Consider the following 24,858-nt stretch of genomic DNA (forward strand, 5'->3'; position numbering starts at 1 on the left):
AAGTTTCTCAAAGAGAAAGGCTGGTCATGAGACCGGTCAGCTGTCTAATATCAATCAACAGCCATTTATCAGTGACTCCTGGCACTGTGGGAATTTCAAAGAAAATTGAATAATACATTTGGTTTCTGCCCTCAAAACAGTGACTGTATCGTTGGGATGGATGTGGCTTAAGAAGTTCAAAAGTTAAGTAAACAAGAAAGAACTGAGGAAGCAGAGACCAGAATATATTCCTGAGTCTGTCCCCAGCTAGCTGCCAGACTGAGGCAAACTCTTCAACCGGAGTCTCAGGGGTCTTCTTTGCCAAATGGGAAGAAGAGATCCCTTCCTCACAGGGTTCTTGGAGAAGGACACTGAACAAGATATGTGGAAAGCTTCCAAATAAGTACCCAGTACCCAGTAGGAGCTCCTTTTTAAAGGGGAAATCGACAAGTGTTGGCCATACTTGCTAGGATAGCAAGGGTATGCTCACAGGGAGCTAACATGATAAGACCTATGTTCTTACATTTGCACAGTATTTACTGAGCACCTACTAGGTGCCAGAAACCCCACTGTATGTTGGGAACACAAGACCAGGTCACAGGATGCCTCCAGCCAGCTGAACAAGCTATAACCAGACACATGTGGAAGAGGGTATGGGAGGGTAAGCTCACCTGAGCTCCTGGGATGCCGATTGGTCAGACCGAGAGCTGAAGAGACCCATCAGGCCACATGTCCTTTCAACACACACACCCTACAAAGATTTTTTTGAAGTTCTCACTTCATTTTGAAATTCACCATTTTGCCTGTAATGGCACCAAGAGACCCACGTAGATTTATATCCACTTTTCAGTTTCTGTAACGAGATGGGTTTTTTCTTTCTATCTCCTGCTCTACCAAAAATGAAAAGAGGGAGGTCAAGGAGGAGTCAACACGTGAAACTGTTACAGATGGGTTGTCTGTCGTTTCCTGAATACCAACATCCTGAAGCAGCGAGTAAGGGGTCACGGGGTCTGTTGAGGTCCCAATGGCTGACCAGGGTGGGGGACGAGGAGGACGGTAGGTCTCAACCAGATCCAGCTGGAGTCTGAGTGGACATCTGCCCGCACTAACCAAAGCGGGGAGAGAATTCAGTTCCATCACCACAGTCCTGCTTCTGAGCCATCCAGTCTGGACAGGCGAAATACCTCAAGTCACATGGGGGTGACACAGTAGCTCTCTGGGGCCTCCCCAAGTTCAGGAAGGACCCCAGGCAGATACAAGGTGAAGGGTCATCACTCAGCCCAGGCAGAGGCAAGATCCAGACATAGCACTGGCCGGAGGGGTGGGGGGGAAGCACCTGGACCAGAAGTTGTTAGCACAGGGGGGCACATCGCAGGAAGGGGAGGTGTTAAAGGTGACAGTAACCCCCATTAGTCTGGGGCTTATTTTGTGCCAAGTGCTTGCTACAAAGCATCTCACGTGAACCTCCAGGGACCTCGAGCGATAGCTCTTCCTTAACCTTTGTTTTGTAGGCAAGACGCTGGAGCCTTGCAGGTCAAGAAGCAGCCCAAGATCTCAGTCAAGGGGTAGAAAACAGCAACCCAGACCAGGACTGACTCTAAGAGTCCACAGTGCACCCCCTAGAAGCCAAGCGCCTGGGCTTTCAGAAAACAAGTGGTCATAGAAGCAAAAGCATCAAGCTCCAGGGAGTAAGCTGAACTCCAGGCCACACCCACTTGGGGGGAGGGGGCAGGAGAGAGAGAGATTCTTCCTATTTATTGGCCTGGCCAACATCGGCTTAACAACCAGGTGGGGCCATGTCCATCCGTGCCTCACCTCAGTGACTCCAGCTGATGAGGGTTGGGGGAGGCAGGGGTGAGGCGCTAAGAGCAAAATCAGGTAAGAAGTGAAAAATTCAAGGCCTTTACATTTCTTCTACTCCAAATATATAAAATAAACATTAGGATGGCACACCAAGTTTTCTACTGTCTCCCTGGGTGTTCTGGCAAACAGATTACGGACGATCTCATTTTTGCGGGGTCGGCGTCTGCGAGGGGTGCCACCTGGTTCGGGCGCGTCCGAATGTGATTCCAAAGCACCTCCAGCAGTGGGCACCCCCAGACCTAGGGTGCTGCTGCCGTGACTCAGAGCAAAGCACAAGTAGGTGGATCAGGACAGCAGAAACGCTGTCGTGGAGGCCAGGAGGCCCAGCATAGATTCCTTCAGAGAGCTGAGAGGGAGCTGGTCTGCCTCTGTCGGTCTCCCCGCAATCCCTGGTGTTCTGTGGCTTGTGGGAGCATCAGCCCCATCTCTGCTTCATCTTCATGTGGCATTCTCCCTGGACGTGCTGTCCCTAAATGCCCCCCCTTTTATAAGGATACCAGTCAGATTAGACTAGGGAGCACCATAATGACCTCGTTTTTGCTTCATGACATCTGCCAAGACCTTCACATTCGAGTTCACATTCTGAGACAATAGGGGTTAGGACTTCAATGTACCTCTTGGGAGGGACACCGTTCAACCTCTGACACCACTTTTTCCCAGAATTTTGAGAAGTCCATGCTCCTTGGACTCAGCTGCCCGTTAGGTATTAAAGAATACCAACTACATCCCTTGGCTAATTGAATTTCAATTTAAAACAATTAAACAAAAAAACAAAACCAGCATCTGGGGGCACCAGGGTGGCTCAGTCAGTTGAGCATCCGACTCTTGGTTTCAGCTCAGGTCGTGATCTCAGGATCCCGGGATCCAGCCCCATGTGGGGCTCCCTGCTCAGCGGGGAGTCTGCTTGAGATTCTCTCTCCCTCCCCCTCTGCCCCTCCCCCTGCTCATGTGCTCACCCCTGCTCTCTCTCTAAAATAAATAAATAAAATCTTTAAAAAAAAACCCACCCCCTGGACTCCACCTCCAGAGAGTCTGATTCACGTGGGCTGACATGGAGCCCAGGCCTCTACTTTCCACGAGCACTTCCAGGTGGTCTGAAAGCACGGCCAGGTTAGAGCACTTCTCTCCTGGGGGTAAAACCAGGCAAGGAGCCCGAGACACGAGGGCCCTCCTGCACCTGGATGAGGCCTGCAGCTGTCTCTCTGGCAGGAGCACGTGCCCACGTTCGTCGTGCTGGGGAGCGGCGAGCAGCCCAAGGAGAGCCCTGCATTGAAAACATCAGGATGCTTTCCAATGACCAGAGAGAAAAGGCATAACTTAATCTTTCTTCTAGTGAGGGCGTATTTGCCTCAGCCTCCCTGAAGGACAGTCCACTACTGGGTATTCACCCAAAGGATACAAAAATAATGATGATTTTTAGAGCAAGAAGATTGCCTGGCTGGCCATAAAGCTGGGGGGTTTCAGTGAAACGGAATATGATAGAGAACATTAAGGCTGACTCACCTTTGCTGCAGGGCAAAACAGGAGATCACAGCCACATTTTCAGGACAGAGAAAAAGCAATGAAATCTAGATTACTGTGACAAGCTGCTTAAACACCTTCAGGACTGATTGTATGCTAGTCAAAATAATTTTGCTCTATTTTTAAACACCGGTGACATCAAAACTAAATTAATATGGACTCAGATTTGAAGGGGGAAAAGGCACCAACATCCATAATGAACTGACAAGCTAATTAATGTATCCGAATAGAGTAAGGAAACCATAGAAACAGATTGGAAATCATGAGGATTTCATTCATATGAGGGAGAAGGCAGTGAAATATTCTCAGGCAAATTAATTAAATTTATGATGTGTCCAGAATGCTTGTTGTTCCGGTTTCCTGCTGAGTTCTATGGTAGAGGCTTACATTGCCTTCTGACCAATACGAATTTCTAAAATGCATTAAGAATTTCTAAAATGCTGCAAATGTGTTTTAGAAGCAAGGCAAGAAGACAGGCGCACAACTGGATCTTTGTTACCTGGCCTGAGTAGATACAAGATCTTCAAATTCAGGTCCTGGCAGGGTCTAGGTCACACTCACCGAGAGCTGGTCACCCTGATGAGGAGCAGACCCACCCTGGCTGCTGCTTTCTCCTCATGCCCTCCACCAACCACTGGCCATGCAGGCTCACACCAGACCCTGGGAGTAACCAGGCCCCACTGATGCTGAGGCCAGGACACCCAGCCCCTGGCAGAGCAGGGGCCCCCCATCCATTCTGAAAGCTTGCCCATGTCCAAGCTGAGGTTAGCAGGTGATCTTGGAAGAACGGCAGATTTTTTAAGACCAGGGAGTTAGACAGAATTTGGCTAACCCAACTTTTAGACAAAGGTGTCTGAAATTGACTTTGGAAAGTCTACTATTTTTGCTTTGCAAATTCACCTTGGCCAGTGAGTACTAGTTAATGTTATTTTGGTTATAAATAACAAAAACCTGCTTTAGGGGGGAAAAAGGAATTTCTTGGTAGAATAATCTCAGAGAATTCTAAGGGGAGTTGAATAACAGGGATTTTAAAAAGAGAGCCATGACCACTCCAGGCCCAGAGCAGGACATTGGGAATCTTCACTTTGAAGTTCTGCCCCACATGGGGCTCAGCTCCCACCCCCAGCCTTTGAATCTCTGGGTCCACATCACAGAGAGACAAATGGACAGGCCAGTGTGGCTCAGATGTGCGCCCTTGGCTCTCACATGGTTCAAACCTGGCTCCCAGGGTCCTGTCCCCGTGAAGCTGGCAAAGCTGTGGAGGGGGGCTCCCCAACTATCCCAGCCGCTGTCTGCTGGCGGGCAGGGCTGCGGGAAGTCATAGCAGAGTGCACCATAGGTGTTCACGCAGGGGGTCATACGTGACTGCCCCCCTGTCTGGTGTGTGCGTGCCCACACCCCCAAAGCCCAGCCTTCCCAGCAGCTTGGGGTGGCGAGGCGGGGGGCGGGGGGTAGCCTGGACCCATCCCTCTGAGGCAGAACCAAGTGCTCCTCCCACTGGCTCCCCCAGGGCCTCGCTCCTATCCCAGTTATCAGTGTTCAGCCCTCAGCAGGCCTCCTAGGGAGTCACCCTCAACCCAGATTCATAGTAGCCGGCTCCAGGGCAGGTCTGATCAAGCTGCTCTGCCGCTCAGAGGTTCTGGGGAAGCTGGAAGGAAACAGGACCTCTGCCCAAAACGCGCTGGGCCTTGTCTACCACCACTTCCCTGCCCAGTGCCCTGGCCACAGCCTGGAAATGGGGCACGGGCGCTGCCTCCCTCCCCCTCCAGCTCCCCCAGACGCACCAGATTTGCATTCCTCTCCAACACCTAACCTGGTGCCTTAGCCTCAAACTGATGCTCAAAAGATCATATCCGGAGAATAGGTAAGTGAGTGGAAGCTTTGTTACAGTCAACTGATTCCAGTCTTTCTTTTGCACAAAATGCTAGGCTTTTGTGATAGGAGAGGGTGTCCTGGTCAACTCATTTTCAGCATACGGGCGCAGAGGAGTGTGGTGTTGAGGCCTGGGGCTCTCAGGACACACTGAGAGAAAGGACACACTCGAAGCGGATGCAGGCATGGCTGCGTCCCTGAGGCTGTGTCCTGGGAGCCCCTCTGCTAAGGCCCGCTAGCAGCAACCTACACTCTGGTATTAAATTGCTCCTGCTGTTCAGCTGGTGATTGTCCTACAGTCACAGCCCTGGCTCTGGGACACGGTGGCCTCCGCAAGTACCTGGTTACAACTGGGGGCGGTGGCGGGGGGCCGGGGGAGGGGGTAGTTACTGTCTCCTTTCTCCCTGCCTAGCAGGCAAGACCCACGACTCACGACTCACGAGTCAGGCAACAAGGGCCTTGATCCTCCCCAGCTGGGTGACCTTGGTCAACACCCCATACTGGGCGAGAGCCCCCCCCAGTTAATGCTCTCATTGTACCCTCTACTTTACCTACCATAATCAGTAATTATATTAGTTTTGACACTGTTTGTGTTCTGGGTGTCCCCTCACTGGGCTGTAAATCCCTCAGCGACAAGGGCTCACTGCTAACTCCCAGCACCCAGTAGGGTGCCTGGCCTGTGGGAGGCACTCAGTAAATATTTGTTTACTGTAAGAACTAAAAAGAGGAAGGAAAGAAAGGCCCATGGGGTGGGGGGAGGGAAGAGACAGAGACAGAGAGAAAGCAGGTTAGAAGGGAGGAAGGTGGAGAGGAAGGAAATTTCTCTAACTTCTGTCTCCTCATCTGTAAAAATGGTCCAGTAATTCCTATCTCCCAACGTTGTTGCAGGGATCAGTAACTATTTGTTCTCTCATTTGTCTTCCAGTGGTTTTTGTACGCAGTCCTATTCTAGAACTTACCATGCGTATTTATTTGCACGTCTGTCTCCCCTTAACCCATGTGCCTCCCTGGGACATAGGCTGTTCCCTTCCCCGTGTGATCCCCGCACCAGGCCTGTTGGGGTCTGGCAGGTGGCCAGTGTTTCACACCAGCCCGCATGCATCCCACCCCGTCCAGGCAGGCAGAGGCCCTTTGCACCCTAACTGGCAGGGGACCCTTGCAGGGGTGACAGCCCACGTGTCCACACCCAACGTCACCCAGTTCTGCAGCCACTTCTGGGCAGCCCCAGCTGCCTCCCTGAACAAGACTAAATGAATGCTCTGCTCAGGCCATAGAGGGAAGCACACAGGGAGAAGCAGAGGCAGAGACCAGTGAGGAACCAGCACACTGTTGCTCTGGTGGTAGGAGAAAAAGGCCAGGACTCAAGGGCCCAACTGTTAGTTTGCATAAATTTGCATCCCAGACTGAGCTGGTCCTCCCCCTCGAGGGCATTGCACAGTCTATGCAGCTCTCCTATTCGTTGAGCTTGGTTGGCCTCACTCTTCCAAGAGCTGGGGGCCTGGCCGCCACCCCTGGAGCTCACCCCACTCAGCCCAAGAGCTATGGATACCATTGTCCCTAATGAGTGGAGAGATTACCTGTACTTCCCTATCTATGACAGGTTTTGCCCTTGTCCAAAATAGCTTACTTTCTCAGCTTTTATAGTGGCTAACAGAGGGTCAGCTGGTCCCCTCACAGACATGGGTTAAGATCTGGACATTTCAGAAATTGAGATTGGTTGTCTGTGCCATTTCTGCAGGGGTGTTCATTTTGTCTATCAACGTGACTGGGCTGTGGGATACCCAGATATTCAGTCAAACTTTCCAGGTGTCTATTTTGGATGAGATCAGCATGTGAATGGGTAGACTGAGTAAGGCCATTTGCCCTCCCCAACGTGGGTGGGCCTCGTCCAAATGGTTGAAGGCCTGAATAGAAGAAAAAGGCTTAGGAAGCAGGATCTCCTCCTGCCTGGCTACTTGAGGTGGTCTTTCCTAGCCTTTGGACTACCCCTGAAGCATCAGGAGTTTTGGGGTCTCGGGCCTGCCAGCCTTCAGACAGGAATCTACCTTATCAGCTCTCCTTGTTCTCAGGCCTCCAGACTCAGACTAGAACCACACATTGGCCCTCCTGGGCTTCCCGCTTGCCAATTGCAGATCTGGGGACTTGCCAGCCCCCATAAGTGTGTGAGCCAATTTCTCAGAATGATTTTACACACACATACACACATCCTGTCGGTTCTGTTTCCCTGGGAACCCAGGCTAGTGCACCTGCCTAGGACAACAGAGTGGAGAATGTAGACAGCAGACTCAAGCCCTCCATCCTGCCTTTCTGCAGGACAGCCTCCCATCCTGGAGGCCGCTTGCACCCTCCTGAGTCCCAGTGTCCACATCTCCATGCTTCTCCCCTCCTCACCCAACCTGCTCTCCGGAAACAACCTCATACTCTCTACATTTGCAGATTTCCTCCTGCCTCTTCTCACTCCAGATGTGCACATTTTACCATCCTTTGCCATGCCGGGCACCCTGCCAGGAATGCCCTTCTCTGTTCCTCTGAGCCTTGCAGAAGCAGCCTTTTTCAGGCCACCCTTCATTCCCCCAGCAGGGTATGTTCCTCCCATAGGGACCTTTGGCCTCTCGGGTCTCCCAGCTCCCTGCAAAGGCCATGAGGTATCACAGTATTTAAAATCTGATTTTTCAGGGGCGCCTGTGGGGGGCTAGTCAATTAAGCATCTGCCTTCAGCTCGGGTCATGATCTCAGGGTCCTGAAATCGAGTTCTACATCTGGCTCCCTGCTCAGCGGGGGTCTGCTTCTCCCTCTCCGTCTGAGCTCACTCTCCTCTCTCTCTCTCTCTCTCTCTCTCAAATAAATTAACAAAATATTTTAAAAAATAAAGTCTAAGTCTTCACCTGGCTCCCCGCCACGAGGCCCAGCTGCAAGGCAAGGATGGGCCTTATTTAACTCTGTATCCCATGTCCCACCATGGTGTCTAGCACAGAGTAGACTTCGACGTCTACTCAGTCATTGAATCAATGACTGAACTCTTTAACAATGACGTGAGAACCACGGATAAGACAGCGCACCCCTTCTACCTGGAACATTTCTATCTTGACTGAAGATAAAGCAGTATAGCCAAAGAAATTAACTCAGCTGAGCTTTTTGGGGGATTCCGTAACCAACTCTTAGGAAAAAATGGCAAAAAAGAATGAACTGAAAAATGCAGGTTCTCTAGCATAAATGAGGTACATGGATATTGTGCATTGAACTGCAGGCCCCAAAAAGATATGTCGGAGCTCTAATCTCCAGCACCTGTTGAGTGTGACCTTGGTTGGAAGGAGGGTCATTGCAGATGTAATCAAGGTCAAATGAGATTATACTTGATCAGGATGGGCCCTAAATCCAATATGACTGGTGTCTTTATAAGAAGACCATGTGATTAAAAAAAAAAAAAAGACCATGTGATGACAGAGGCAGAAATTGGAGTGATATGTCTGTAAGCATAGGGATGACAAGGGAGGCCGCCAGCCACCAGAATCAAGGAGAGAGGGTGTGAGGCAGATTCTACAAGGAACCAAGCTTGCCAAATGCTTGATTTCGGACTTCCAGCCTCCAAAACTGTGAGACGATAAATTTCTGTTATTCTAAGCCACAGAATGTGTGGCACTTTCTTACACCAGCCCTAGGAAGTGAATACTGTGTGGGTGGTAATTTTTTGAGTGTGTACACGGAGGGAGGGTGGGTTAATGATTTGTCCACATCTCAAAATAATAGCAATTATTATTAACAACTAACCCTTATTGAGCACATTTTGTGTATTAAGCACTAGACGTACCTGACCTCATATAATGCTTCTATTAATTCTTCCCATCCGTCTGGGAGGTGAACACCATTATTAGCTCCATCTTCCAGATTGAGGAAACTAAGGCCTAGCAAGGTGAGTAATTCACCCGAGACTGGAGATCAGGTTTGCTGACTCCAGCACCTAATTCCCCCACCCCCTCTTCCCAATGTTCCAAAATATCCATGCAGTTGGTGACTGCCTTCCCCAGCAGCCAGCCCTGGAAGGCATCCTGTGGGACTGTTATATTTCGGCTGGAATGAAATGGAAGAAAGAGCAGTTGCTGGCTGCCACCGGCCACATCATCCAGGGCCCTGGAGGTCCATCCATTCAGCACTCAAAGGAGCTGACTTCTAAAATGTACCCTCTTTGGACAAAAGTACTTGAAACCACACAACCCAACTTAAGGCCCTGCTGGCAAGTAACAAATGTACACCATTTCTCATTTCTGTGTTCAGGGGCCTCTGGCTGCCCAGGAAACAGTGATCTACCAGTGGTGTTAGACACACCTTTTTCCTTTTGGCTGTGGACAATCCCCTCCAGGCAGAGAACCCTCATGAAGAAAGATATCCCAGTAGACTGGTGGCAAAAGCAGATTTTAATGGGCCACTCTTCTTGGGAGACAGAAAGGTTGTCAGGGTCTTTCTGTCAGAGTCTGGTGAGGTTTAAACCTGGGTACTGATACTTCACAGAAAGCTCTGAGGGCAAATAACCTCTCTACGCCTCCATCTCTGGTCTGCAAAGTGGGCATCAGAGCTGACATCTGCCTTCTATATATTGTGAGGATTCATGAGATATAGGCGAAGCTCTCCCCCAGGGCCTGGAACATGGTAGGAGCTAAATAATGGGAACCCCTTTTCTTTTTTTGAATACTCCCCCTCTTCTGGGCTTGGAGGATGCCAAGTCTTGCTTGACCTTTTTCCTGTTTTGATTGCCAGAGCCTGGCAAAGCTCAGGGTAGAGGACATGATAGCTCCTCGTCCCTGCCACTCCCCCCCCCCAATTGCCACTAGAGTCCGTGGCCAGCGTGCAGACCTGGGCACACCCCTTGTGCACACAGGCCTTTCCTGAGCCCTTCTTCCTGACCTCTCCAGCATCAGCATTCCAGAGGAAGGAAGGAAAATTGAAACATGACTGGGTCAGGGGAATCACGGTTATTTTTAGTTCCCTTCTTGACATTTTTCTGTTTTATTAAAATATTCCACCATGACCAAGCAGCTGGCAAGATGATCATAAAGATTAGATGAGATGATGCTTGTAAAAGGCTCAGCACAGCACCTGTCTATAAAAGTTGGTTCTCATTTTTAAAAAGTCTTAACTAAAAGCAATAGTATATTTGTATAGGACTTCATGATTTACAGACTCCTTTCATATACTTTATTTCACTTAGATAATCACACCTCACTTGATTTATTACTTCTGCCTTACAGATTGGGAAACTGAGGCTCAACCACATTAGAAAGCCGGGCCCCAAGTGACCTACTGAGTAGCAGCATGGCAGAGTCATGGCAGGCTGCCATGCTGCGGGACCACGGCAGTTATCCTGCTCATGGACTCAGTATGGTGGGCCATAGTGCAAAACTCCTGCTCATGGGGTTGTGGCTTCTGTCCCTTTGGCTCACAGATAGCTCCCTGGGTCTCTCGGAGAAAGAAGTCCAGCATTGATTCCTGATGCTGGGCTCCCTATTTGTTCCTGAGTCTATAAACCAGACGTCAGTCCCTGATCCCAGCAAGCCCCTCTCCACCTGCGGAATCAGGACAAGCCACAGGCCTGAGGGGAACATGAGGACCTGGTTTCCCCAACATGGTTGGCAGAACGCTGAACCCTAGAGCTGGCCTGCTGGGAGAGACTGCCTCTGGCAGGCAGGCTGCAGCTCACAGCTTCCCTCCCTGGCTGTGTGGGCCAGCAACGTGGAGCCTGGGAGGAGGAGCCAGGAGATCCCACGTGACCACCAATCCACCTGGGAAACCAAAGGCAAATTTTTAAAATATTTCTTTCTTCTTATTTGTATAATGCCTAAAACACTTGTTCTTCCTATCTCATTAAAAAGAAGTTTTTGAGTAAAAGGTGAGATTTATGTAGTATTTAGAACTCCTGAACAGTGGGGGGGGGGGTGGAAGTGGGCAAGGTGTCTGTTCAAAGAGTCGTTCTCCCAGCCATTCATCCATCCCTCCATCCATTCATTCATTCATTCAACAAATATGTACTGAGCACTTTCAAGATGCCAGAGGCTATTCTCCGAATCAGGAATATAATCGTGGGGAAAAAAAAAAAAAAAAAAAAAACTTCTCCCATCCCCACGGAGCACAGTGTCCAGAAAACCCACACCCAAACCACTAGTACCCAAAACAATCAGGTCACCATTATTCTCCTAAGTATTTTTGGTACCATGTCCCATGACATGTTCCCAAATGAAAGTGACATCGTGCTGCTTCTAGGATGCGAAGGTGGGTGTGCTGGAAAATGCAAACGAATACATATAAAGGCAAATAATAGGCAGTGAGGATAATCCACTGCCCAGTCTGGGAAATGGGAAAGGATGTCTCATCCTATATTTCAGCAGGCCTAGACAAAAACCTGTTTGCTGTGTTTAATACTGATAAACAAGCTTTTCTACCAAAACATGATTCCTTTGCTTGTAAACATGTTTATCTCAAAAGCAGTTAGAGTTGTGAACATCCCTACTCCATTACAAATAAGCATATGGCTACCTCCTTCCAGGGAGATAAACATATCTGTTGTACCCCAAAGTCATAAACATGGGTCAGATAGTACAGAAAAGTTATGGAATATACTAGGAAGTTGAATCAACTTGGAAAGAACGTATAGAGCCAACGATGTCCTGGCTTATGTCATTTGGGGTACAACCAATACAGCCGACGTAACTGTGAACTAACAGACCACAAAGTGAGCCCAGTGTCCCCAGTCTCCCCAGCTGGCATACAGTCCCGGCCACCAAACCAGGTGAGTGCCAACAACGCCCTGCCTCTCCTTGGCATGATCTGAGATGGTGGACCATAGGGGACCATGAAGGACTTCTGCTTCAGGGGAAAATGGAGACCAAAACCTCTGATGGAGACCACCAGATGTGCTGGCTGAAATTCAATGGTGGCCAAAGCAGAGAGTAAGATGGGCCAATCCAGGACATGCCCTCTACCCCCACCTCTCTTGCTGGTCCACAGGGGCCGCTGAGCTTATGGAAGAAAATCAACGCACGAGCCCTATTGAGGCTACGTGGTGTATGTTTAGTATGGCTCCTTCTCCTTGATCTCCAGAACCTAGGTTCTTGTTTTGACTTGAGGTGTAATTCCTCAGAATAAATCACCAGCCACATTATTTTATATATAGTCAAACCCAAGAAAGAAGTTGTAGGGAGCCTACTGGGTGTGAAACTCCCCCCTTCTTCATCAACAACCATCTTTGAGCGCTGATGGAGTGAGGGCATTCCCGGGGATGATGCACTGGGCCTTTAAGGAGCTTTATTGTTCCCAAGGTGTGTGACCTTCTGATCCACCTGACTAGGCCACTGACACACCGACGCCTCGCACCCTCAGCTAAGGGACCATCATCCAAAAGACTAGTCCATCCGTCCCCCACAAAGGCCACCACTGGGTCCGCCTTGTGTCCAAGCCCACCACCGCTGGCAACCCCAAGTGCTGACCATAAGGCTTCTCTGCCACTTGGCTGGCTGGCATCAGAGCACTGGGGGCTGAATCTGTGCTTTTTTTGTCATTGCTATTCATACAAACATTACATCTCTGGCTTGTGTGTCCAGAAACATTCCAGAACTATGCCAGCATTTGAAGTTTCTTCGCTCCGCCTCCCCGCCTCGCCCCCCGAAGCACTCACAGGCTCTCCCGTCATCTGCTCTGCTGCCAACCAAACCACATCACCGCTACCGCCGTGATCACTGTTGTGTTGGAAATAGAAATAATGCTTTCAAATCTCACTCCCACATCCCCACCTCTTCTCACCTCCTGATCCCCTGAAGGGGTGCATTAACTGAATGTGTGTGCCGGGAATTCTGCCTCTGCTTTTAAAATCCCCTCCTCGCACTGCCACTTCAGGGCCTCCGCAGCATCGTGGCAGCAGGCTGGAAGGAGGAGGGGGGCCTCCTGGGTACCCAGAGTGGGGGCGGTTCTGAGAGCTGAACCCCCGAGTGTAGGACACAGACCCCACATGCCGCTGTGCCAAGGGCTGCTTTTGATGGTAGAGCTTTGACAAAATGCTTGAAAACTGGTTTCATTGTTGTTCTCTCTACCCTTCACCCCTACATCTTCTTTCTTCTCTCCCCACCCCCCCAAAAGCTGATAATTTGCTTTAATGTGCAATTTGAACATAAAATGATAATTGATTATATTGATGTATCCCTGCGGCATCCTGATCCCAGGCTCTTCCCTGGAATCCTCAGGGTCTGCCCAGGAACCCCACCACCCTCTCCTTCAGCCCCAACCCCTGGCGCCCCCCTCAGGCAGAATTTGTCTAAAGCCACAACTTAGAAGACTTAGGCAACTCCCCCAGCCTGGCCGTTCTCGTTCCTGGCGTGACGTTTCAGTGGCTCCTGATTTTTTTTCTCAGATGGCATCTTCCGTGTGAGCAGCAGGGGACATTTCTGCTGTGCTTGGCTCGGGCCTGGAGGTCGATGTGCAGGGAACAATGAGATCATGACTGCGCAGCCTCCCCAGGAATCCCAGCCCCTGCAGCGGCCGGCCAGGACCAGGGCTCCCTCTCCGGAGCTCCCTCTCCTGGTCATGGGTTTCAGGGCCACCCAAGGGTGCCTGCGACCCACCAGAGTGTCTCCGGTGTATAGTGATTGTGCGTAGGCAGCTTGCCCACACGCCTGTCTGGCCCGTCATCCAGTGGCCAGCAGAGTCCTGAGCTGCATGGGCAGGTTGACAGGAGGTCATCAGGTTCTCAGAGCCAAGCCAAAGGGTCCTTTTGAGACCTTTCAGAGGTGACTGATACATTTCTTCTTGTCCTCTACCATGGACTGAATGTTTGTCCTGCTCAAACGCATACGCCGCAGCCTCGATTCCCACTCGGATGGTACTGGAGGTGGGGCTCTGGGGAGGTAATTAGGTCACAAGGGGGGGTGCCTTCGAGAATGGGCTGTAAGAAGAGAAACTACAGAGATGATCTCTCTCCACTGTGTGAGGGTCCAAGAAGAAGGCGGCCACCTGCAAACTAGAATATAACCTCTCACCAGACACCGGATCTGCTGGTACCTCAATCTGGAACTTCACAGCCTCCAGAGCTATGAGAAATAGATGTCTGCTGTTTGTTTAAGCCACTCGGTGTGTGGTATTCTGTCACAGCGGCCCACACTAAGACATGGACCAATGACAATAAATTGGAAGTGGCTCCATCAAGTCCTACTCTGAGAAGCCTTGTAGGTCAAGGCCAAGTGCATGGAAGACTGCTGTAATAAGTCAGTGACGCCCACGGCTCCCTGGGTGAAGGAGGAGAGGTTAATTTTTCCTACTCACTACACCTACCAATTCCCGAGCAGTCAATCAAGCTGACTCCATGAGAAACAGCTTCACCTGTCTAGTGATCCTAGCCTGAGTGCTAGAAATGAAGACATGGACGGATCCCAGATCTCCCTTCCTTCCCCTATTTTCTAAATCCAACCATACAAAAATTGCCAAAATTTTAATTATACTGAAATGTATGAGAAAGTAACACTGAAAGCAAGATATAAAGAACCAGAACAGCCACAGTTTGATGTGTTTTTTTTTTTTTCTATTCTCAACCTTAGTTACTCTTGGCTTAATTTGCTCTGTTTCTAGGGTTTTTCTCCAAGCTAAGAAATAATTGCTCTTAGCTCATCCTAAAATCTTATTTGAAACCAGTTTTTGAAGCAGAATTACTATTCACTCTGGTTCTGCTATCAAACTGAACTACACAGCAGCTGGGCTGGGCATTCGCGCTCATCGGTATGTACAAACCCACAACAGGCTCTGAGCATATAGCCCCAGCATCCCTTATGTCCCCAAACCCCTGCCACCCCCTTGTCCTATCACTTAGTCCCTTACTTCCAGTATACAGCCCATGGCTTCCTGCACCATATCTACACTTTGAACTTCTTATAACCACAAATGTCATTCTTTCCAATCAGAACCAAAGTTCTGGTTCTGGTAAGAAAAAACTCACCAGGAATCCCTCCAACACATGCCCAGCCCAGTGCTGCCTCTTATTCAGTGACATCCATCCTCCATTACAACGGGCAAGACCGTCCCAACCACGCATTGATCACATCATCTGCTTCTTTTTGACTCTAGAACACATTTACCATTTGCATTCTATAGATTTTTTCAAGGAGAAAAAGTCGAAAAACAAGCCATAAATGGGGAGAAAATATTTGAAGAACATAGCCAAGTAAAGGACTTGTACACAAGAGATACAAAGAAAGCTTAACACTCAACAGTAAGAAAACAAACAGACACACTGACAACACCAAATGCTGGCAAGGTTGTGGAGCAACCGGAACGCTCATGCATTGCTGGCAGGGAGACTGGGGGTTCAAATGGTACAGTCACTTTGGAAGACAGCTTGGTGGTTTCTTACAAAACTAAATAGGCTCTTTCCATATAATCCAGTGTTCATGCTCTCAAGCATTTACTCAGCTGAGTTGAAAAATTATGTCCACACCAATACCCACACACGAATGTTTATAGCAAATTTGACACAACTGTCAAAAATTGGGAGCAATGAATACATAAGTGAATGGATATATAACTATGGTACAACCATACAGTGGGAGATTATTCATCAATAAAAAGAAAAGAGCTATGAAGCCTCAAAAAGACATGGAGGAATCTTAAATGCATACTGCTAAGTGAAAGAAGTAGTCTGAAAAGGGCATGAACTATCTGAGTCTACCTCCATGACCTTCTGGAAAAGGCAAAACAATAGAGACGGTAAAAAGATCAGTGGCTATCAGGGGTTGGAAGTGGGAGATGCAGAGGAAAGGACACATAGGCAGAGTGCAGGGGGGTTTTAGGGCAATGAAACTATTCTGGGGGCAGGTGTCTGGCTAGTCAGTACAGCATGCCACTCTTGATCTCCGGGTCATGAACTGGAGACCTAGCATAAAGTTTAGTTTAAAAAAAAAAAAAGGAAAATTATTCTGCGTGTTACTATAATAGCAGACACACATCATTATACATTTGACAAAAGTCCTAGAACTATACAACACAAAGAGGAAATCTTGGCATAAACCATGGACTTTAGTTAATGTATCACACCTATGTAGTATATTAGTAAGTAAAGAAGCTGGGACAGGGGGCAGGAAGTCAATAGTGGTGGGGAAGGGAGGGGGGAAGAGCGGTGTGTGTAGGGGGAAGGTTGTGAAGGGGGGGAGCTGTTTGGTAAAGGACTTTACGAGAACTCTTTTGTACTTTCCATTCAATTTTTCTGGAAACCTAAACCTGATTTAAAAATAGCCTGTTATTATTTTTTTTAATGGCAGTAAAGTATAACCTGGGAATTTAATCAAGAATATATACAAGATCTCTATTTTTGAAACTTTAAGGTTTTGTTAAAACAGTCTATTATAGAAGATAATTTTAATAAATGGAAAGACCACAGTCTTGGATAGGATGATTTAACATGGTTAAGACATTTATTCTTTCCAGATTAATCTATAGATTCAGTGCCATCATGATCAAATTTTAGTTGGGTTTTTTGAGGTAGTTAATAAACTTACTTTAATATTGATTTGGAGGAATAAATATGGAAAGTTGACTCAACCCTTAAAAAGAATAATGAGAAGAAGGACCTTTCCCTATCACATAATAAGATGCATTTTAAAGCCATAGCATTGAAAACAGTTGGATAAAGACAAATATACCAAAAAGAAAGGAGTAGGTAGCTCAGAGATACACCCATGTGTATATGAGGATCTAATATACGAGAAAAGGGACACAAAAAACCAGTGGTGGAAATTATTTGAACCCATCAAAATTAAGGATTTTGTTTCAACAAAAGACATCCAGGAGATAGTTAACAGATGCTCGGCAGAAAGGGAGAAGGTATTTATAATACTAATATTAACAAGGGATTTATACTATCTATGTAAACTGCAAATCAACAAGAAAAAAATCCCACTATATAGAAAAAAAATGGATAAAGGTTACAAGTAGATAATTCTGGAAGAGAAAACAGATAAAAGTAACAAGCATACAGCCAGGTACTCGAATCATCGGTAATCGCCCTAATGCAAATTAACAAAATGAGATACAATTTTGCACCTATTACACTGGGAAATAAGGGGAGCTGGGAAGTATCAAGGTATTGGCAGGGATGTAGGGTGGTGGAGTGTGCAGGGGTGTTACCTCCCAGAGCTTGGCCGGGAACTGTGTAGCCAAAGGAGAGGCATGCGCATCTTAAGGCACGGAAATTCGCTTCCCGCACAGTCCACGAGAGCGCATGCGCAGGCCGTCAAGGGCTGTCGGTGAGGAGGAGGACTGGAGATGGCCTGAACCTCATCTCCAAGAGATGGGTAAACCAAATGCGGTAGTTGCACATGGGGTGTTACCAGCAGCTGGAAGCAAGGGTCAGATCTATGCCTAGAACCACGTGGACAGATCTTAAAAAGTTAGTGTCTGTTGAAATACATTAGGGAACATGAAACATGGAACGTATAACCATGTGTGTAAATCTAAAATGCATGTACACAAAACACATTCCTAAAAGGAAACAAAATAACAAAGGAAGGCCTTACATGGACAGGCGTGATGATGTGGCAGGAAGGAGGGACTAGCTCAGCCTTCCCCCTCTGAGGTCACGACCCCAAATGACTTCGTTTTTACAAGTTAGATAAAAATGAGCTTGGAATTTAAGTTCATTGTCCCTTGTTAAAGTCTCCAACCGTTTTCTTACATCAAAAAAGATATTTTGGGATTAAACAGCATAGATTCACCCCTAGCCAATTACATGGTGATTCTCAAAGCCCCTTCCTGTGTGAGCACGAATGTCACTTCAATGATCCTTTCTTTAGATAAGGGGCGGGGGTTGGGCACATAATCCAAAGAACCTGGTTTTTTCTGCTTATCAGGGACCATGCTGGGTGCTTTATAGACTCTCTCATTTAATGTTCACAGCGAGAGGTTGGTATTATAATGCCATTTTGCAGAATCAGTAACTAAAGTTCAGGGCAGTTCATTAACGTGCTGAATGTCTATAGTTAGTAAGAAGCAATTCTTTTCTTTTCTTTTTTTTTTTTTTTTTTTAAGTAGGCTCCACACCCAGTGTGGGGTTTGAACTCACAATCCCAAGATCAAGAGTCACAGGCTCTGCTGGCTGAGCCAGCCAGGTGCCCCAGGGAGCAATTACTTGCCGTCAGGCCTTTGTGCTGTCCACACCACTCCCATACTGAAAGGTGCTGGAAGGTGGGAAGGTCCAGTGGCTTATTTTGAGTCCATGCACTGGGTACCTGTGAAGAACTTGAGGGCTGGGTGTCCGCTGTCACCTGTGACTGGGGGAGCCCACGCAGCCCCCTGCACCATCTCCTTCCTGGAGGGGACAGGCAGGGCCACCTGCCCGGTTTCCCAGGAAAGACTTGCCGGTTTTGTCCAAGTCTGTGGCAGTGGGTGCTGAATTCCCTCGAGTTCCCTGGGTTGACTCTAGCAGTGTCTGGGATTTCATCATTGTGCCCCCGGGTCTCAATTTGGTCACAGTGCTCTCTCGCCTTGGCAAACTCCTCAAGGACAGAGACAAATGGGGACTGTCTCTGTACAACCCCAGACAAGCAGCCCAACCGCCAGGAGGACATGTCCTTGTATTAATTATGTTCTCACAAGATTAAAATGCAGTGCTCCTCTCCATCACATTAGTTTGGTAGACCCCTGGGTTCGAAAGCAATTTGTTGATGTCTGTAAGAAATCAGGTTGGGAAAATATAAAAATTATAATCAAAGACGCTGCCCCTCATGCAGTCTTTCTACAGGCGATTCGCCGTAGCCTTCCCAGTGAATGTGGGCAGAGTGCAATGAGCCATTGGAGTCGGGGCTGGCCACCCAATGTCCCGGAACCCCCTAGTCAAGAGGGATTTCAAGAGCCCTGGCAGACACCAACGAGACTGTGGCAAAGAGCATGAGCCTTGGAGTCAAGGATCCCTGATTCAAACCCAGCTTGGCCTCTGACTGCAGGAACTTGGGTAAGTGTCTTGAATTCTTCAAGCCTTACTTTTGCTATCTGCAGAAGGCTATAATAATACATTCCTCCTAGGAGTGTTATAAGGACTCACTGCAACTGTAGATGTAAGGCATATAACAAAATATCTGGAACACAGCAAGTGCTCAACAATGCTCACTATTTTTGCTGTTATAATGAATAAATATCTCCAAGCATGGAGGCTCCCTTAGCAGGGTCACCAACATCCTACAAGGTAGAAATGAGCATGATTACCTCTGCTACAGTGGGCAGGAAACACAGCGGCTGACCCAGGTGCACAGCTGAGCCCACAAAAGAGAAATCAGTTGCAGTTCATCTTTTGTTCATCCACACTTTAAAATGTTTAACCCATATAGGAGATATACTTGTATGCTAAGTTTCCCTAGCATTTTGCCTTGAGAACAAGCAATTAAGAATGATAATTCTTTAAAAGCAATTTAGAATGATACATTGTTAGAGTTAGGAGGGGAAATGTTCATAGAAGTCACGCAGCCAGACCTTTTTGCAATTTGGGAAATCTTATAAGCATCCCCTGAAGCCCACCACTGGTGAATAGTGAATCAGCTTATGTTCAGGTAACTCAGCTACTAGGAACTCACGCCATTGGGAGACAGCCCTTGCCGTGACCATCAGCCTCCTTATCATCAACTCTTTTCTCCTGAATTCTTTTTAACTCTTAACTTCTTCTTAATTTAGCCTAGGGACAAGCATCTGGGTCCCGTGAAAGCTGAGCCAGGGTTGCTGGTTCACTGCTTCATCCACAGGACCTAACACAGTGCCTTGGAATCTAGCAGGTAAGCAAGAGATAGTTGTTGGATGTATGGAGGGAAGGATAGGAGGAAGCAAGCAAGCCAGCCAGCCAGCCCTCTCTGAGTGCTATAGAATGAGATAGATATATATATATACGTATTCCACTATTGTTCTATGGCTTAGAGTCCAAAACATGCAAATGATACACTTCATCTCAATTCAAAATTTGGGAAGATTTCTAGTAAAACAATTATAGAACTGTAACTACCTTAAGACCTAAAAATTACCCCAGGCTTGAGTATCAGCAATAAAACTGCTTTAAAGTGAATTGCCAACTACGGGCACCAGAGTGGCTCAGTTGGTTAAGCGTCTGACTCATAATTTCAGCTCAGGTCCTGATCTCAGGGTTGTGGGATTGAGCCCCACATCGGCCTCTGCACTAGACATGGAGCCTGCTTGGAATTCTCTCTCTCCCTCTTCCTCTGCCCCTACGACCCCACTAAAAAAAGAAAGAAAGAAAAGAAAAAAAAAATTTTTTAAAAATTAAAGTGAATTGCCCACTAAAATAAATAAACAAATAATAAATAAATTGGCCACCCATGAGGGTATGAGTAGTGGTCAGATGGAAAACAGCCTCATGGGTTTTCAAATAGGAATGTTTAATGCATGCCTGAGAGATAATTACAAAGAATTTCATTCATTTCCAAAGGTCTTTTTCTTTCCTTTACATTGCAATAATTTGTAGCCTATCATCTATTTTGAACTTAATACAATGCTGAAGACCTTAATAGAAATGTATGGAATTCTGAATTGGTCACAAGGACAGACTTCTGACAGAATCTGTTTACACTTTCCCCAAAGGAGCATTTACTCATGGGCAACATAGTCTCTTTCTCAAATTAAGTCATCGGATTTATTAACTATTGTATCTAAGAAAAACAAGATGGTTATTAGTGCCTGTATTACATATAAATACATGCATTCACTTTTATTAGTAATAAACAAGGCAAGTGACCCTGTCTCAATCTTATTATGCTGTATCTTGGATTGTTTTTCCTTTCTCTTCTGCAGAATCTCATTTGCTACAAGTTTCAAGTGCCCAATGACTGATTTATTGTTTTCTTCACAGGAGGAGGGGAGTAGCATTAGGTACCTGGTACCCAGCAGAAGCCGGGTGGGCAGAGTTATCAGTGGAATTCCTCAAAGTGACAAAGGGCTGGATGAGGGGTTCCTTGCTGGTACAACCAGGTCACAAGCCTAAGAAGGCTTGACGGGTGTGGCTGGCTCCCTCCCCAGGGCCTGCTCTGTTTCGGATCTGTGCTTTGCCGCCCCGGGCAGTCCTCCTGCCCCTGGCTTTCTGCAGGACCTCAGGCTCCAGGAATTTGGACCGAGTGGTAGAGACATCGCCGGCAGAGACGGCCACTGCCAGTTTCCTCCCTGTGCTGTCTTGTGATTCAAAGCAGACTCTGCTCCACTTTTTAAAAAGGGGAGCACGTTAATGCTGCAGACACACAAGAACAGAATCAAGCAAGGAGACACCACAGTCTGAGGCAAGAGTCCGTGAGTAAGCAGCTCATCCGTGGTAAACCGTGGTGGGGACGTGGTCACAGGGAGCCCCGGGGCACTGGAGACTGATTACTGAGGGTCCTTATGGGAGGTCACAGGAGCTGTGAGAACACTGGGACTTGGTCATTGCACAGATGACCCGGGGCTGGGACCTGCTCCCTCCAAACACACAGAAAGACCCCCCCACACACACACACACACATCATCCACCCCTCCAGTACGAAGCCATCCAGACCCCACATTTGTGTCTGGCTGCAGAAAAGGTGCTTTTCCATCTTGCACCTTCATCTGAAGTAAACACCGTTGAGCCTGGCAGTGTTATTTGCCAACTCCTCATAGGACGTGACTTTGGGCTGGGCTTCTCTGACGGCCATCCTGTCTGACACCAAAGTTAGATAAGGGAGCAGAGACTCCTGTGGGCCATATGTGAGGCAGAGTCATTGACTACACCTTGGCCTTTCTGTTCTTTGCATTAATTTCCAGCTAGAGCTCTCTCTTCCTTGGAGGGGTACCATTCTTTTGTAGGAGTGATACTGGTCTAAGTCTACTGTCTGTGACAGTGCTTTTTTTATGAGAATAGTTCACATCATAAGAATTCTGGTATTCTAGTTACAATTAGCTCATGTATCAATATTCTCAGGTGCATTTCTATCTTTAGTGTTTTATATTCCACTCATGGGAGACCAGGGCTTGTATCACATGTCTTCTTTCTTTTATCTACATGTATATTGATTCAGCACTTCCATCCATCACCCAGTGCCCATCGCAAGTGCCCTCCTTAATCCCCATCACCTGTTTCACTCATTCCCCCAACCACCTCCCCCTGGTAACCATCAGTTGTCTGTAAAAAAAAAAAGCCTGTTTCTTGATTTGTCTTTCTCTCTCTTCTTTTCCCCTTTCTGTTTTGTTTCTGAAATTCCACATATGAGTGAACTTGTATGATATTTGTCTTTCTCTGACTGACTTATTTTGCTTAGCATAATACCCTCAAGCTCCATCCTCATCATTGCCAATGGCAAAATCTCATTCTTTTTATTGCTGAATAATGTTCTATTGTATAAATACACCACCTCTTCCTTATCCATTCATCAACTGGTGGACACTAGCCCCTGTATTTTCTTTTTTTTTTTTTAAGATTATTTATCTATTTATTTGAGAGAGAGAGTTCACACAAGCAGGGAGACAGGCAGAGGGAGAGAGAGAATCAACTACCCACTGGAAAGAGAGGCTGCCGGACCAACCATGGGGTTTGATCTCAGGACCCTGGGATCATGATCTGAGCCGAAGGCAGACACTTAACCAACTGATCCACTCAGGTGCCCCAAGCCCCTGTATTTTCTTAAATGATTCACCAAGTACCCTAAATCTCATTCTCTTTGTATTGGAAATACAGCTACCTTGCAAGACTGCTGCAATGATTAACTGAGAAAATACAAAGTCTTCTGTAATGTACTATATATTGTATTATTATTATTATTATTATTATTATTATTATTCATGACATAGCACAGCTACAAGCTGGCTAAATACCAAGAAATATGAGTAGAAAGTACTTCTTACATTTCTTTTCCAACCCTATGGTTTACTTCTGACCAGACCAGAGCCTTGGCCAAGGTCATACATTTAGTAAGTGACAAAGCAGCCTAAAAGCCTTCCAGCTCACAGTGTGGCTTCATGGTACGTGTTTCTAATGCAGAGACAACAGGGTGCAGCAGAGCAGCAGGTGTGGGATGAGGCTGGGGACAGGGGAGGAGCAGTACCCCGGAAACACCTCCCTCGGCCATTGTCAGCCCTGAACACAGACCAGTTCTCTGCAGAAGGGAACTGTCTGCCTCACCCTGCATCTCCTCCCTCCCAGCTGCAGGCAGCCTCCCCGCCTCCATGGGGCCCGCTCTGGTTATGCTCCTCCTGCTTCACTCCTGCCTCCATGGAGGACAGGGCGACCTCCGAGAGGACCTGACCTTGCTGAAGACCGAGCTTGCGCTTCGCCTCTACCAGGACGCGGCAGCCCCTAGAAATGGAACCAACGTTGTCATTTCTCCTGCCGGCGTGTCCCTCCCTCTGGAGATCCTGCAGTTTGGAGCCCAAGGGAACACTGGCCGGCAGCTGGCACAGGTGCTGGGCTACACAGTCCATGGTAAGAGGGCTGCTCACGCTCCCGTTCACTCTGTTGCTCCCACTCCCCCTCCCGCTCAGGCTTCCTCAGGAGGTGGGGTATCTCTGAATCCAGCGGCTGGCTCCAGATGACCAGCCTTCAAACTTTGGATCACGATCCCCTTGATGATCTTTGAGTTTTCCTCCTAACCTCAGGTTTCATGGTGATTTTTCAATTTCATTTCACTGGCCCTTCTGCAGAGCCTCCCAGGTGCCAGGAAGTGTCCAAGCACCTTGTAATTTAATGTAGTTTAATTAATTGTCACAACAACTTAATTGTCGTCATGGGTTCTGATGCTCAGAGAAACCATATACAATTGCTAAGCCTTGAGAGAAATTATAAATCATCCTTATTTGAGAGTTGAGCAAACAGATACTGAGAGCTTCAGCCACTTGCCCAAGGTCACACATCTAGGAAGTAGCACACTTGAGACTCAAGCCCAAGTTGTCTTGTTCCAGAGCCCCTGTCCTTGACCCGGCTGCTTTCATAAACCTGTGATTTCTAGCCAGTGCCACCGTTGCCAGAATACCTCTGTGATTACATGGCTTGGAGCAGCTCTGTCGGCAGTGGCCCAAGGCTTGTGAACGCCTGGTCAACCACAGCTAGCCTACACTCAGCACCTCTGGCTGCATGGCCGGCCCCAAGGCCCAGCCAGCAGCCCCATGCTAAACACAGACACTCATGCACATAGCTTTGGCTTCCCCATCTTGCAATAAGGTAGCAATAAAAAAGGATGGGGGTTGCAACTGCATAAATTAACATGTTCCAGAGAGTATAAGAACTAATACGCACACAGCCTGGGTGAGAGTTTCCCTGGAGCTCGAATCTTGAGTTGGCAAGTGAAGGTTAACCCTGAAGATGTCAGGCCACAAGGCACCAGCTGTACATCCCGTCCCCCTTCATCCATGCCCTGTCCCCTGCCAAAACCACTCTCATGATGCTGCCAGCCAGCTTCATTTTCTCAGCAAGAGTATCACAGAAATGTACGTCCCCACGGACCATTCTTCAGCCACATTAGATTCAGTACAAGGCAATCCAGCAAGTCCCCCTGAGCGCCTGTTGTGGGTGCTGTGCTAGGATCTCAGCATCCAGAAACACAAGGAAAACTCTGAACACAAGTGGCTCAGTCTCATAGGAAGGACGCACACAGAAACACCTCTGTA

At 47.8% G+C, this 24,858-nt stretch overlaps 1 protein-coding gene across 1 annotated transcript in view; it reads left to right on the forward strand.

Moving 5' to 3' along the window:
* Positions 1 to 23,421: 23,421 nt before the first annotated feature.
* SERPINE3 (serpin family E member 3) overlaps positions 23,422 to 24,858 on the forward strand; it is a 28,543-nt gene continuing 27,106 nt past the window's right edge. Inside the window, exon 1 of the mRNA XM_032874116.1 lies at positions 23,422 to 23,677. Coding sequence (XP_032730007.1) covers positions 23,422 to 23,677 — 256 coding nt within the window. The remainder of the gene's footprint in view (positions 23,678 to 24,858) is intronic.

The sequence above is a fragment of the Lontra canadensis genome, unplaced genomic scaffold, assembly GCF_010015895.1.
Source record: "Lontra canadensis isolate GAN:19392208 unplaced genomic scaffold, GSC_riverotter_1.0 scaffold51, whole genome shotgun sequence".
Lineage (NCBI taxonomy): Eukaryota > Metazoa > Chordata > Mammalia > Carnivora > Mustelidae > Lontra > Lontra canadensis.